At 46.2% G+C, this 14049-nt stretch overlaps 1 protein-coding gene across 1 annotated transcript in view; it reads right to left on the bottom strand.

Annotated features, from left to right (window-relative positions):
- Positions 1–4135: 4135 nt before the first annotated feature.
- Positions 4136–14049, bottom strand: part of BCL9 (B-cell CLL/lymphoma 9) — a 26066-nt gene continuing 16152 nt past the window's right edge. Inside the window, exons 7-10 of the mRNA XM_012643474.1 lie at positions 13424–13523; positions 8280–10521; positions 6785–7045; positions 4136–5440 (exon numbers count right to left, since the gene is read on the bottom strand). Of these exons, the coding sequence (XP_012498928.1) occupies positions 4323–5440; positions 6785–7045; positions 8280–10521; positions 13424–13523 (3721 nt within the window). The 3' untranslated portion in view covers positions 4136–4322. The remainder of the gene's footprint in view (positions 5441–6784; positions 7046–8279; positions 10522–13423; positions 13524–14049) is intronic.

Below are 14049 nucleotides of genomic sequence, written 5' to 3'. Positions count from 1 at the left end.
TTTCAGCACTTTGAAAGTGCTCAGAAAAAGAAAAGGGAACGACTAAAGTGTAGACAGTTTAAATGGAACACAACATCACTCTGTCTGGGGTGCCCCCAGCCGCTGGTTAAGGAGAAATAAGAATAAACATAAAGGCCAGCACAGTGGCTCACGCCTGTAATGCTAATACTCTGGGAGGCCAAGGGGGGAGGACTGTTTGGGGTCAGGAGTTTGAGACCAGCCTGAGCAAGAGTGAGACCCCCCCGCCCCCCACACACACACAAATAGAAAAATTAGCCAGGCACGGTGATGCGCCCCTGCAGGTCTAGCTACTTGGGAGACTGAAGCAGAAGGATCGCTTGAGCCTAGGAGGGTGAGGTTGCAAGGAGCTATGGTCATGCCACTGCACTCTATCCTGGGCAACAAAGCAAGACCCCAAAAAATGAAAAAATAACTATAGAGACCAGGATCCCGGCATCACTGTGGAGCTGCTGCAACTTCCCTTGTTCACAACGGGCAAGATGTTGATGCCTATTCAACAACGAAGAATTTCGAGTAGTGACAGTAGAGCATTAAACGATAAGCAGTGTCCTTTCCAACTGCACAGGTGGCACATCCTGCAGTTGCATCGTAATTACAATATCAAGAAGCGTAAGAGAGTAGAGAGGCTGGGAGAAATGTCGGATACATTTTTTAAAGAGTAGCTTTAGGCCAGGCACGGTGGCTCACGCCTGTAATCCTAGCACTCTGGGAGGCCGAGGCGGGCGGATTGTTTGAGCTCAGGGGTTCGAAACCAGCCTGAACAAGAGCGAGACCCCGTCTCTACTAAAAAAAATACAAAGAAATTAATCGGACAACTAAAAATATGTAGAAAAAAAAATTAGCCGGGCATGGCGGTGCATGCCTGTAGTCCCAGTTACTCGGGAGGCTGAGGCAGGAGGATCGCTTGAGCCCAGGAGTTTGAGGTTGCTGTGAGCTAGGATGACGCCACGGCACTCTAGCCAGGGCAACAGAGTGAGACTCTGTCTCAAAAAAAAAAAAAAAAAAAGAGTAGCTTTAAAATATGTAAAAATGTTGTTTTAAAATGTATTTTCTGATGCCACACTTTTCATAAGACCCCTAACCATTATACGTTTGTTTTCATTTGTAAGTGCAGAATCTTTTAAAAAGTATATTATTTTATTTTAAATTGTTTTAGGGAAAATGCCACATACTCCTCCTTTGTCCTTAAGAAATTATGCTACAACTCACACTCCACTACTTGCCCCTGAAGTAAACAAGTCATTATTGCATTTCCTTCATTCAATCCCAAAATTTGGGAGAGGAGGAAGAGAAGACTGGCTGGGCTTTTGCAGGATTCTGTTAATATGAAACACATTTATCACTCTTTCACTGATTTTTTAAAAAATCTTGCATCCTTAGTTCTCCATTCAATAGCAGCCAGTCTCTCAAAATGGGATTATTTTTGGTAACAATCTTAGTAAATTAAAAATTGTTATGTTTAAACCCTAAATAAACTTGGTATATCAGAGATCACTGTGATGAAATATTGGCATATGCTGATAAGGTAAAATGAAGATTTATTATGGGGTCTTTAAAAAACGCCAAGCGGGAAAGTTGCTTTGCACTGCCGCGAGGTCTCCAGCAGGGGGCTGCGGGCGAGGAATGCCCCACCCCAGCCTCCCCCAGCAGCCCTGGCTGCCTACGCGAGGGTATCCCGTCTCTAACCGGCTCTCTAAATGGGTACCTGCTCTGCGTTCCTTTCTTGCCTTGACTCCCTGCCCGGGAAAGCAGCAACGGGGCCACACACCATTAGTGACTGCAACACTATTAGGTGCAGCAAGGACAGGACCTGCCCAAGAAGCCAGACCAGTGGACAAATGCCAGGTGCCAAACTTTCTTCAAGTCCTCATCTCGTGCTCCCCACGTTTGGCTGTTGCCCTGTTCTCTTCTATACATGGCTAAATTCGCGAAACAAAATCATTTTACTATCCTAATTTCTCTACAACATAAAATTTTCACCAGTCAGCATCAACAGAATAGATTGGATTGAGTCAGAATTCTTTAACTCAGTTTTCTCACCTGCAAATGACATGATTACCACCTACTTCACAGGGCCTCTTAAAACTCAGCACAAGGAGGTACATGGAGGTGACCGGTAGAGTAGGGACTCAAATGTTCATCTCCCCATTTTTTTTTTGTTGTTGACTGGGGCACTTGTGTTACTGAGAAGTCAGGGCTGCAGAAGGTGGAAGAGAAAACGGCTCTCAAAAACAGTTGTCGGAGAGACAATCTCAGACTGTGAAACACCAGCAGAGCCCAATTTGTACGAGCTCGTCTGCAGATGACTCTGCACCTGCTGCTCCCTGCTTAGATTCTCTCACCTAAGAACAAACACGCACACAGATGCCCACTGAGCTAAAAACGCCTACAACGCAAAGAAATACACACACCACAACGAAATTAACTGCGCAGAAACACAACAGCAAGCTCTCAGACACATACCTTGCGGAATACACACCGATGCGCCGAAGGCGTGTGGGGTGGGACGTGAGCTGCACACAGCCTGGGCAGGGCTGGCAGAGGGGATGGGGGCCAGCGGTGAGGGCCGGAGGCAGCACCTGGGTGGGGACCACAGAAACCCACGGACTGTGCAACCTGTGACTTGCAGGCATAGTAATAACATTTTACCTTAACAATACCAGGGACATCTCTTAGCTTAAATAACTAAAAACATAACTTTGGCTTTCTTAATTACTTTGTAGCATTAAATTGGCCCTCACAAAAATTCCTATAAAAACCATTAATTGCCCTAGAGATAAAGTTCAGCAATGGGACCAGGGTTGCTCCTCTGCTTATAACCAGGATTTCATGACTGAGACAGGAACAGTACAGGATGAACCTACATGAGTGGCTCTCCCTCAATAGCAAGGCGTATGCTCTATTAGGAGGCACTTTTGTACACTCTCCCTACCCATGACCCTATGATCAACCCCAACACAAAGATTCTATACTTCTGGATCACACCGCGGCCAGCATGCCCAACACTAAACAAACAGGAATCCAAGTAAACAAAAAAGGCAATTCAGTTTTGTAAGAAACAATATATTTTATTTTTCTGACACCACAGCTCTGGCGAGTGGTTTTGTACCAAATTTAATGGAGGTTACACAGAACGTTTTACGCATGGGAGGGGGAGGAAAGGGAAGGAACCACAAAATTTAAAACAAAAACAAAATCCTGGATAGCTTTTAGCATCTGTTCCACCCCCACATTAATAAAATTCACTTGGGAATTCCTAAGAAAAGGAGAACTGAAAACGAGGTGGGCAGGGAAGGAAGGGTACGCTGGGGAAGAGAAAGACGAAGGGGAAGAAAGACCAGAGAGCATCCCAAGGACAGACCTTTCCCTCCCGGAGCCAGGAGGGCGCCCGGCACGGAAGGCGAGGCTTCGCTAGATTTATTTCCCCAACACCGTGTATTGCAGCTGCCAAAGGGAAAAAGAGAGGAGGGAAGCAGAGGGTCACCAGCGGGGGCAAAAGGGAAGGAAATACACTTAATGGAGGAGACGGGGCAAAACGGGAGAGAGAAAACGAGAGAAAAATGTGACGGTGGGTGGGTATACTGGGAGAGACACAGAGTGCTGAAGAGCACTTGAACTGAAAAACAAATGTCCTAAACTTCGTTATTTTTAAAAACAAAAATTCCCCCCTCCCCCCACCCCTCGCTGAACTTAGTTCCTTTTTTTGTGCTTTTCATTAATACTCTGCTCTGAGGTCGTAGTTTGGTTTTTCTATACACTGGAGTTGAAAGAAAATAGTCCAAAGGTCTGAAGATGGATTCTCCACCTAAAGTAAACAGCCCAGCATTCCTGTTCTCCTCTTGCCCCAAAGACTAAAGTCTCTGCTAAAATCCCTTTTACAATATAGTACAGTACACAAAAAAATAAAGCCCAAATCAAAAAAACAAAAACAGAAAAGAATCCTGGGAGAAGCCAGTCCAAAGGACGTAAACATACAGAGAACGGTGCAACACGTGACCGATGGCAATTCTCAAAGCACGGCTACAGATTCCCAAAAGGAGGTGCCATCACGGGATACCCAAGTCCACAAAAATAATTTTTAAAAAATAAATCTTAAAAAAAACACACCTGTTGATTAAATGAATAATTTGTTTTCAGGTAAATCCATACATTCTCGAGCTCCCCCCTCCCCCAAAGCAGCCCTCGGGTCTCTGTTCTCCTATTGCATGACCAATAGCAAGTACTCCTGGAACTCCCTCAAAGCAGCTCACAGGACCTGGAATCTCATCTTGACAAGGATCGGCACATCCAATCTTAGCAGCTTAAAACATCATGTTTCCTGGGTTGCCAGGTCCTTGGCTAAATCCACCCATGCCCACGTCAGCAGCCATGCCCCGGGGCCTCATCTGTGGGGGGATCATGATGTTCTGTTGGGGTCCCATCATGCCCTGCATGGACATCATCATGCCTGGAGAGCCCACAGGCCCAGGGTGGGTGTAGAGCCCGGCAGGCCCCCGATCCTTGCCAGGAATCATGCCCACAGCAGCAGCTGGATTGCTCATAAGGGTGGGCTGGCCCGGCATTGTAGATTGTGCTGGTGACATCATCCGATGGTGAGGTCCCATCATGCCTTGCTGGAGAAAGGCTGGTGGTCTCATGGGGTTGTGGCCTGGCATGGATGGAGCTGTACCAAGAGGGATGTCCGGAGTTCCCACTGGCCCTGGACCTCCCATGCCAGGTAATGCTAGTCCCATTCTGGGGGCTTGTTCGCCCATCATCCCCTGCATGTGCGAAAACCCAGGTCCAGGACCCTGGGGCTGTTTCCGGCCTGGGACTTCCCCTCGAGGGAAATATTGCAGTGTCTGGCTAGGTTTCTCCGATGGAATAATGCGGGACAGATCAAACTCAGGTATTCCGGTGGCTCCAGGTCGGATGACCTCCTGCAGATCTGGGTCTGTAAACACCGAAGGCATGCTGTTCCCCAGGACAGTGAAGGAGTCAGGACCCCCGGGGCCTCCAGGCTTGCAAAGTGCTGCATCTGCTGAACTTTGGGGCAGGTTGCTGGGGCGGCCAAGGGGACCTTCTCCTGGGAAACCCATCCCTCCTGGGAAGCTGCCCTGCCCCCCACTGGGGCCATTGTGAGGGAATGGAACCTGCTGTGGGGGAGACTGTACTGGAGGGAAGCCTTGGGGGAAGCCCATCCGTCCTTGAGGTACCAGTGGTGGTTCCTGGGACCCATGCCCCATGATAGGATTGTGTGACATCAAGCCAGGCCCCATTGGGACCCCATGAGGAGGTATGTTGGGTCCCATGGCATTCGGAGAGGGCATCTGATTGGAGTGAGAAAGTGGCTGGGTCATTCCCATTGGGCTGAGGGTTGGCATCGGAACCACGGGGTTTGGACCTGAAATTCGAGGATTCTGTGTATTAATGCCCATTCCTAGAAAAATAAAGATATCAAAGGAATCAACTTAACCAAAAGCAACTCAGAAAAACTATAATAAATCAAATTAGGAAAAAAATTATTGTGCATCTAATGTGCATAGTACTATGCTGGGAAAACATATGATATACAATCCCTACCCACGATAAGATTATAATACATCTGGGGACATACAAACCAACAGCTGTACAAGACAATGTATTATTGAGTCTTATCCTGTATGATAAAGGAGGGTGTACATGATAGCAAGGAGAAAATTCTCCTGTGTGAAAAGTTATAAATTAATACACAGATGAGTGTAGTCTTCTTTATTGGAGATATTTAACACAGAAGAAAACAATTTGCCTGCATGACTGAAGTATGGCCCTTCTGGAGAAAAAGGATTAATCAGTTCTACAATTCTAATTAACAGAAATAATAACAAAACCCAAACAGGTCTTTTTTCAGTTGGCATTATTTTGTATTGCCTTATAGAGAAAGCATTTAAAACTCTAGGTTACACGAACTATTAAAGAAACAGTAACAATGAAAAAGGAAAGCGCATACATTCTACTACAGTCTCTGGGACGTTGAAATATTTGGCCTTTCTGTGGAATTACCGCTGAGTATGGTAGGGATGGTGCTTATGCTGTCCACAAACCAGGCCCTAACCTGGTTAAGTAGGATTGCTGATACACAAACAGCATTCCTAACAATCAGAACAGAATCAGAAACAATCTTAAACCCATGGCTGAAAAGTCTTGGTCTCTTTGTTGATCACCCTCACCATCCCAGATTATTTCCTGTTAGTGAGGTTGGCAGGGCTCGGGTGGGCTGGGTACAGGAATGAAGGCATACAGAATGAATCTCTCTAGTCCTAAAGAAAGGGCTTCTCTAGGAAATAGGGGCTTTCCACTGTCTGAAACCCTGTGGCTGTGGTTTGAGGCTGCCCTTCCAGGAAAATATTTGAGAACTAAGGGCATTCCCAGCAGCACGTTAAAAAGAAACCGCTTTCAATATTGCTATAGGAGGACCAAAAGAGAAAAAACAAAACAAAATAAAATACAAATAAATTTGTATTAATAAATAATAAAAATACAAATTTGCAAAACCCATCCATGTACACAGAAGCATCAGAACTACAAGGAAACCTGTTTTCTTATAAATACTGACTCAAGCTAATTAAAAATTGTTATCTTCCTCTAGTCAACACACTTTAATTCTACTGAAACTAACTTAGATGGTACATTTTTTCAACTTGTTGAACTTCCACCAATTCAGGCCTCCAGCCATTAAGAAAACACTTCAAGAGGTTTCTTTTGTCTGGCACTAGCTCCATGGCCTCTTTTTCTGGTTTCTTACCTGGCATATTATTCATTGATGGCAAGTTGGGAGAACGAGCTGGAGGGGAGTCATCATCTGAGCTGGCCACAGTCTTGATGGCATCGTGGTATAACGGGGTAGAACTGGGCATTGCAAACTTGGACATTCGAGACATCATAATAGAGAGTGGGTTCTGGGAAAGGGTTGGCTCTGGAGGCATGGTGTAGGGTGTGCTAGAGGGAAGACTTCCAGGGATATTCACAGAGGCAGGCTGGCTGGCTGTAGGAGGCGGGGGGCCACCTAAGAGAAGAAAGCAAAAGAGAACAAAAATGGGCAGGGAGTTAGGTTCCTTTTGAAGGCTATCGGGCCCTATGATTATGAACTAGCAAGGCTAGCAATGAGACAGATGAACAGGACAGTGTTATTAGACCCAAGACACAAATCGTCAATCTTCTAGTCAAGCTCTGTGTGTGTGCAGGGGGGGGACTGCGGCGTGATATGGAGGTGACAGGTCAGCAGATGTGAAGACAAAACACGCCAGGAATGTTAGAGATATTAGTTCAAGCTTAGGGAAAATATGGTTTACAGACAACGATTTCACTGAATAGAATGTGAAATAAGTGGATTTCTTTCCCTTGCCAATCACAATTTAGAATTCAACTCAGGTATTAGTATGCCATGAAGCCAGACTAGTGATCCAATCCCAGGTATTAACCACATCATCCTATACACATTCTTAATTAATTTCCACAACCAAGATGCCTGAACTAAAAAGGTCTGAGTTCTACTGCATTGCTTTAGTGAACTGCTATCCCACAGAGAGAGACACTTTAGCATGGTAGGATAAATCTCCTATCCTGCTTTGATTCTAGTCTTTCTCAAGTGGAGACGACACCAACCTAGTATTTACACCTCGGCGCTACTTCCACTGACCACCTCTGGTCCCACTCACAAAACCACCATCATCAGCAAGAGCCTCTCCTAGGGAGAAAATACTAATAAATTGTAGCTGATCTTTAAGAACAGCAGTCTACCAAGGAGAAGGCTTTGGTAATTGTTTCTGTGGTCAACACGTATTTATGAGAACCACGCAAGTCTTAACAGCAGCCTCCCTCCTCTTTGCTTAGGATTATACTCAGAATCTCTTGACCTGAGGGCAGCCCCTTGAAGTGGGTGGATCCAGTGTTTAAAGAAGCCACATTCATCCACTGTTAAGACATTTTATTTCACCGGCCTGTGTTCACTGTGCAAATGTGAATCACTCTGTGAACCGACACATATTTCCCATTTCCCCTCTTCCTTTCAACAGTTCCATCTGACATACATGTTTTTTGCCAGGATTAGACACTTTTGCATAATCCCACAAAAGTACTGATTACGCACCTTGGCGCAAATACGTCCATTTCGGCAAAGGCAACCTCCTCGTTGTGTAATCAAGACACCAGTTTTCTTAAAATAACTTACTTTCTTAAAGTAACCTGTTCTAGCCATCTCCAGCTACAAGGTGCAACCGTGAGGATGCAAGCATACTGACCTGACTCTACGCTTCCCAGCAAGGCTGGGGAGGCCATGGTGAGGGGTGCTTTATGGTTTGGAGGGATCCCAGGACTCTGAAGGGGAGGTTTTGGAGAAGAGGTCCATCCAGGTGATGGGGCAGGAAGTGATGGAGACTTGAGGTGGACAGGTGAAGCAGCAGCAGACCCCAAGACAGGGGAGGACTTAATGGAAGCAGCAGCAGCTGGGCCCGCCAGCATGCCTGCCAGCTGCGATGGAGTCTGGGGGGACTTGAGGTTCCCCGAGGGCGAGCCCAGCATTGGGGACTGGACTTGGTGCATCGTGGGAGATTTCAGAGGGTTAATGCCTGGGGAATGCACCTGGCCGCCTGCCACAGATATATCCAAGGGCTTCCGCCCCAGGCCACGCTGAACGGGAGGAGCTGTGTTGAGGCTGCTGGGGTTGCTGGAAGGGTTGAGAGGTAGTGGTGGCATATGACTGAGCCGGTTGTTAGTCCTTTGGTCGGGCCCAATTGGTTCTCTGAGATTCCGCAAGCCACTGCTGCTGCCTGGACCCTGAGACATGGGAAGGAAGGGCCGAGGGCCCACACCATACTCCTGCTGAGGGTGCTCGCCGAATGGCAGGGGCACCATCTTCTGCTGAGCAGGCAGCACATCTGAGCCACCTGGGCGCAATTTCATCATCTCCTCAGGGCCCACCCCAGCCTCTCTCATCTTCTGAGGTATCATCTGAGAGTTGGATCCCATGCTGACATTTAGGTTGACATCTCCCTTCATCCCACTAGGAACCATCCCAAACTCAAGTTCCCGAGCAGGGCCTATCTGTGGAGGCATTCCTTTTGGAAAGTCACCCCTAGAAGGACTCAGAGGGCCCTCAACGGGTATTCGAGGGAAAATGGGGTTATTCCCAGGCTCCATGTGGCGTTGGGTGCCTGGGATCATCCTATTCATCTCCATGCTGGGCCTGATGCCTTCCATGCTCATCCCTGGGGGCAGACCCAGCTGTTTCTCTGCCAGCTGCTGTTGAAACATCTCTTCAGACAGTCCTTGGGGGTTTGGGAAGCGTTCCCCTCGGCCAGGACCACTGAAGACGCCCTGGCCAGGAGGAAAATTCCGACCATCTGGGATTTTTGGCACATCATCTGGCCAACTGACTCCAGAAAGACCTGCTCTAGAGGCTGGATTGGGCACATTTGGCCCCTCCATTTCAGAGTTAATCATTCCTGCAAATCCAGGGAGGCGCATCTGGCTCCCTGGCATGTTGGGGTGGGGAGCCATGCCCCTCGGAGGCAGAGAATGTGGCATGTTGATACCATCAGAAAATGGCTCTGTGCCCCCAGGTGCCCAGCCTTCACTAGGGGTCATCTGGTATGGAGGGGGAGGCCCTCGGACCACTCCCCGAGGCCCGTGCTGATGGACCATCATATCCTGGAGGGAGCACTGCTGGACCACCACTTGTTCCTGCTTCCTCCTCTTCTCTTCGTAAAACTCCTGCTGCAGTTTCAGCCATGCTATCTGCTCGGGAGTCATATGGTCCAGGTGGTCGGGTCCTATGGGCCCAGACTGGGAGTTCATAGAAGGTGGAACCATTTCATCTGGAGCAAAGGGCACATCTCTATGTCCTTGAGGGCCAAATGGAGCTCCCACATCTGTCCGGGGCCCAGGTCCCTTACCTAGGCTTTGGGATTGAGCCATCATGGCCTGTATTGGCCCTTCTGGCTTTTTCTGAGGCCCATCTAATACCCCAGTATTCTGCTGGGGTCCCCCACTTTGTGCTCCTGTGAATTCTTTCTCATCAGGGAAAAGCATACGCTGGATATCTCTAAGAGTTTGTAAGGAGCGCTCTCGGTGCTCCAGCTGCTCCTGAGATAGGCCATCGGGGTTCTCTCCCAGCGCGGGGGGCTCACCACTGGACACTGGTGGAGGAGGAGGGGCTTTGGGATCTGCTGAAGAGCTAGTGCTCCCCTGGGAGACTGGGGTCACTGCTCGATTGTTGGGTGTCGAGTTTGGCCCGGTACCATCTTGGGGCAGTGGAGTGGAGCTGGCAGGACTACCTACAGAAGGAATCAGTTTGTTTTCTACCCCAGGACTATCCCGGTCCAGGGGACGTGGGGGTGCGGCAGGCTTGGGTGCTGGTGCCGGATTGGGTGGAGTTGGCTGCAGTCTGGTGTTCTGGGAAGAGTTCTGGTCCTGGTTCGCTGGAGCTGGGGGCTGTTGTGGGAGAGGTTTTGGATCATTCCGAAGGACAGATATCTGTGTGTTCTGAAGATAAACGAGATTTTTAAAATCGTTGGTAAACTGAACAGAAGAGCAATTAAAAGAGCAAGATATGTTACAAAGGACTTGTCTCAGTCACATAAATCTATACTGACACTTGCTGTAGAAATTGCTCATGTACGACCCCACTTTGGACATGGAGACATTTTTATTTTTACTTTTTTTAAAACTTACTGTCAAATGTCATCCTCTTTCCCTGGCTGAAGATTAGATTTCAATAACTTTATAAGAATGCCAGGGGAGAGCCACTCTGCCAAAGTGAGTACATTTGAGTATCTATTTCGAGGAACAGGTTTGATATCACATGTCTACTATGTGTTTCTGATTCTGAGAGAGATTAGTTTCTTGGTACGTGGGAGGCTGTACCTAACATCTTTTTCTTTTCCCTGAAAGTACGCTGGGTATGTAGACTTCTCACTGTCAATCAAAAGGTCTGATGCTTCCATCTGAAAGAGAAAGCGTAAGTCACTTGCAGCATTGTGCTCTACCAGCTGGAGGCAGCGAGGAAGTCTGCTCCATCCCAACGTCTCCTCTAAGGGAGACCACTGAGGCACTCCCCTCCGCGAGTTTCCAGGGGGCCTGACATCTCTGGTTTCTGTTTTTGGTTTGCGATCACTGATTCATATTTGATAAGAATTTGCATATCAACTGTAGTAAGATAATCTGCAGGTGGGAAGTGTCTGTGGAGAAATCTGAGGCTATCTAGCTCATAGTGTCTCTTGATCTATTCCTTCTAACAGACAGCAGACTGCCCTTTTAACAGGCTGGATAATTGACTTATTGTTATTTATTACATACCAATGCTACACTACGTTTGGGTAAAAGTACAAGCACAAGAGGTAACACGGACATCGTGAGTGTTTGGAAGAGGGATGTGTACGTTTGGGTCTAAACCACAGCACTTGCAGAGACTAAGACTGAAGACCAGAAGGGCCCGGTCTACAGGCTCAGTCTCAGAAATCTTTCGCCAGCCTCCAGATCCCTTTTCTGGTGTTCATCTGCTCCTACTTGTTCACTTAATCCAGTCTGTATTTTCAAACCCTTAAGGCTTTTACTTAATTTCCCACCTACTCTCTGGAATGTGTCTACCTGTGTGCAAATATGTAAATGAATCATTATGCATATCTCTGCATATGAACAGTTTGTGTTGTACATACACAAAAGACATATCTTTGAGTGTTTACATTCTGTGAATATATATACGAATATTTCACTTGGAGGTGCCCATGCACATTTAGATAAGATTTGTGTGGGTAAGAGTGGCTGAATCTGTATGACTCTGCACAGTCAAGTGTATTCTGGACCGGGCACGGTGGCTCACGCCTGTAAGCCTAGCACTCTGGCAGGCCGAGGTAGGAGGATGGCTTGAGCTTAGAAGTTGGAGACCAGCCTGAGCAAGAGCGAGACCCTGTCTCTACTAAAAACAGAAAGAAATTGGTTGGATAACTAAAAATATATAGAAAAAATTAGCTGGGCATGGTGGCTCATGCCTATAGTCCCAGGTACCTGGGAGGCTGAGGCAGAAGGATCACTTGAGCCCAGGAGTTTGAGGTTGCTGTGAGCTAGGCTAACGCCATGGCACTCTAGCCCGGGCAACAGAGTGAAGACTCTGTCTCAAAAAAAAAAAAAAAATGTATTCTGTGTCCACAACTCTCTAACTGGAGTGTGGAGGTCACGTGAACTCCTCTTCTAGTGCCATTTTAAGTTTGGTTTCATTGGTCAGGCTTCATTTGTTAGTTATGGGTGGGTGCTGATTACATATAGAGTGACTGTGACAGTAGAAATCGTTTAGTTTCACCCTTGTCATTTTAGATTTGGAGCAATGGATTATTCCCAATTCCCTCCTTAACTCCTTTTCTGATTTCATTTTAGTGCCAGAGAAGATAGAGGTGATAACTGCATTTGAAAACTGTCATTGAGTCAATAAAATGTTGGTTTGAGTTGCATGTACCCTGTGCATTCCAAGACAACAAGCATTTTAAGTATGTATCCTCTATCCCTGAGTAGTGGAGATTCACAGGGAATGTGAAGTTCCTTATCTAAGTTTAGGAAAGCTCAAGCTCTGCTTATGTCTACAGAGATGGAGCCTTCTGATACACAAAATAGGAAAAATGGCATCTATTTTTATCTTGAATTGTCACTTTGATCATTTATTGTCATTTAACTTTTCCCATGTTTAAGACTCATCCCAGTATTAGGTTTTATGCTCTCTGAAAGCAGGGACTATGTCTTGTACCTCTTGGTATTCCCCATAACATTCGGTTCAACACCTTGACAATGCTAGATACAAGAAGTATCTTTTGGTTCAATTTGGTAAACTACATGCATTAAAACATCCACTGTATGCTTTTTCTAAATGGAGTTTATAGCAGGTGCTTAAGATCCAGACAGAAAACAGACTAACATTTTATTATAATTTTAGAAATATCAAGCAATTAAAAGCATTCAGTGGTCCTCTCATTTTGAAATAAAGTGAGTCACTGAGACTCTGATTATGGTACTATCATCCCACACTCCAGCACTGTAGTTTTAGTTGTTGCTTTTTCTCTCTGTTCTTCGACTAACTCAAGAGTGTTATTTTTTAAAAACCTGCTCTGTACATAGGGTCTGAATTCAGATTTTCCCAAAGCTAGTCACATGGAGGAAACCCTAAGATATCCTCTTATAGTTTGCATCTTCTGCCCCTAGTAATTAATCTACCAGCATTCTAGCAGAAAATAAAAAACGTGTGATATGCCCAACATTCCACAATGCCAAAATTAGGTTAAATGCTCAGAATGCAGCTCATAGATCAAGACTATCTCCCTATCAATTAAATTACCACTTCTCTCCCTCTGCAGTCACTGCGGAACCATTAAACCATTATTCCATTTCCGAAACAACATACCAGAGGGGCTGTGCTTCTCTCTGTCTTGCTGTTAGAAATGTTCTGGATGTGAAAAGAGACGATAGTTTCCACGTGGCCCTTCAATACAGCTTCTGCAGCTCTGCGAAGACAGAAGAGACAGCACGCACCAGGCCTTGTTTCTCCTTTACTAACTGTAATTCCAAAGCACTTTAACCTCAGACTGAACTTGTAAGGGAGAGGAAGGAGTATAAAGAACCATCAGAAACGTTGAATGAGAAGAAATCAAGACAAACATGCTTCACTGTTTATGTTTATCTCTTACCATAAAACTTCTGAAATTAAAAGACAGCCGTTAGCAAATCCCAAAAGAGGCATTAAAAAACAAAAAAACAAAAACCAAGATTTCCTCCTCAAACCAATCCATTGTGATAGGTGTTTTATAAAGAACCCTAGTTCAAAATCCCAACCCAAGAAGGGGCAACACAAGATCTCACAAACACCTAATGATAATCTAAGGCTGTCAGTATTCACTTTTTATCTTAAGTGGGTTAAAAAAGTCAGAAAGCAGGGCCAGGCGCGGTGGCTCACGCCTGTAATCCCAGCACTCTGGGAGGCCAAGGCGGGTGGATTGTTTGAGCTCAGGAGTTCGAAACCAGCCTGAGCAA

This window comes from Propithecus coquereli, unplaced genomic scaffold (assembly GCF_000956105.1).
Source record: "Propithecus coquereli isolate 6110/MARCELLA unplaced genomic scaffold, Pcoq_1.0 Scaffold197, whole genome shotgun sequence".
NCBI classification, from domain to species: Eukaryota; Metazoa; Chordata; class Mammalia; order Primates; family Indriidae; genus Propithecus; species Propithecus coquereli.
This window is presented reverse-complemented; position numbering and strand designations above follow the sequence as displayed.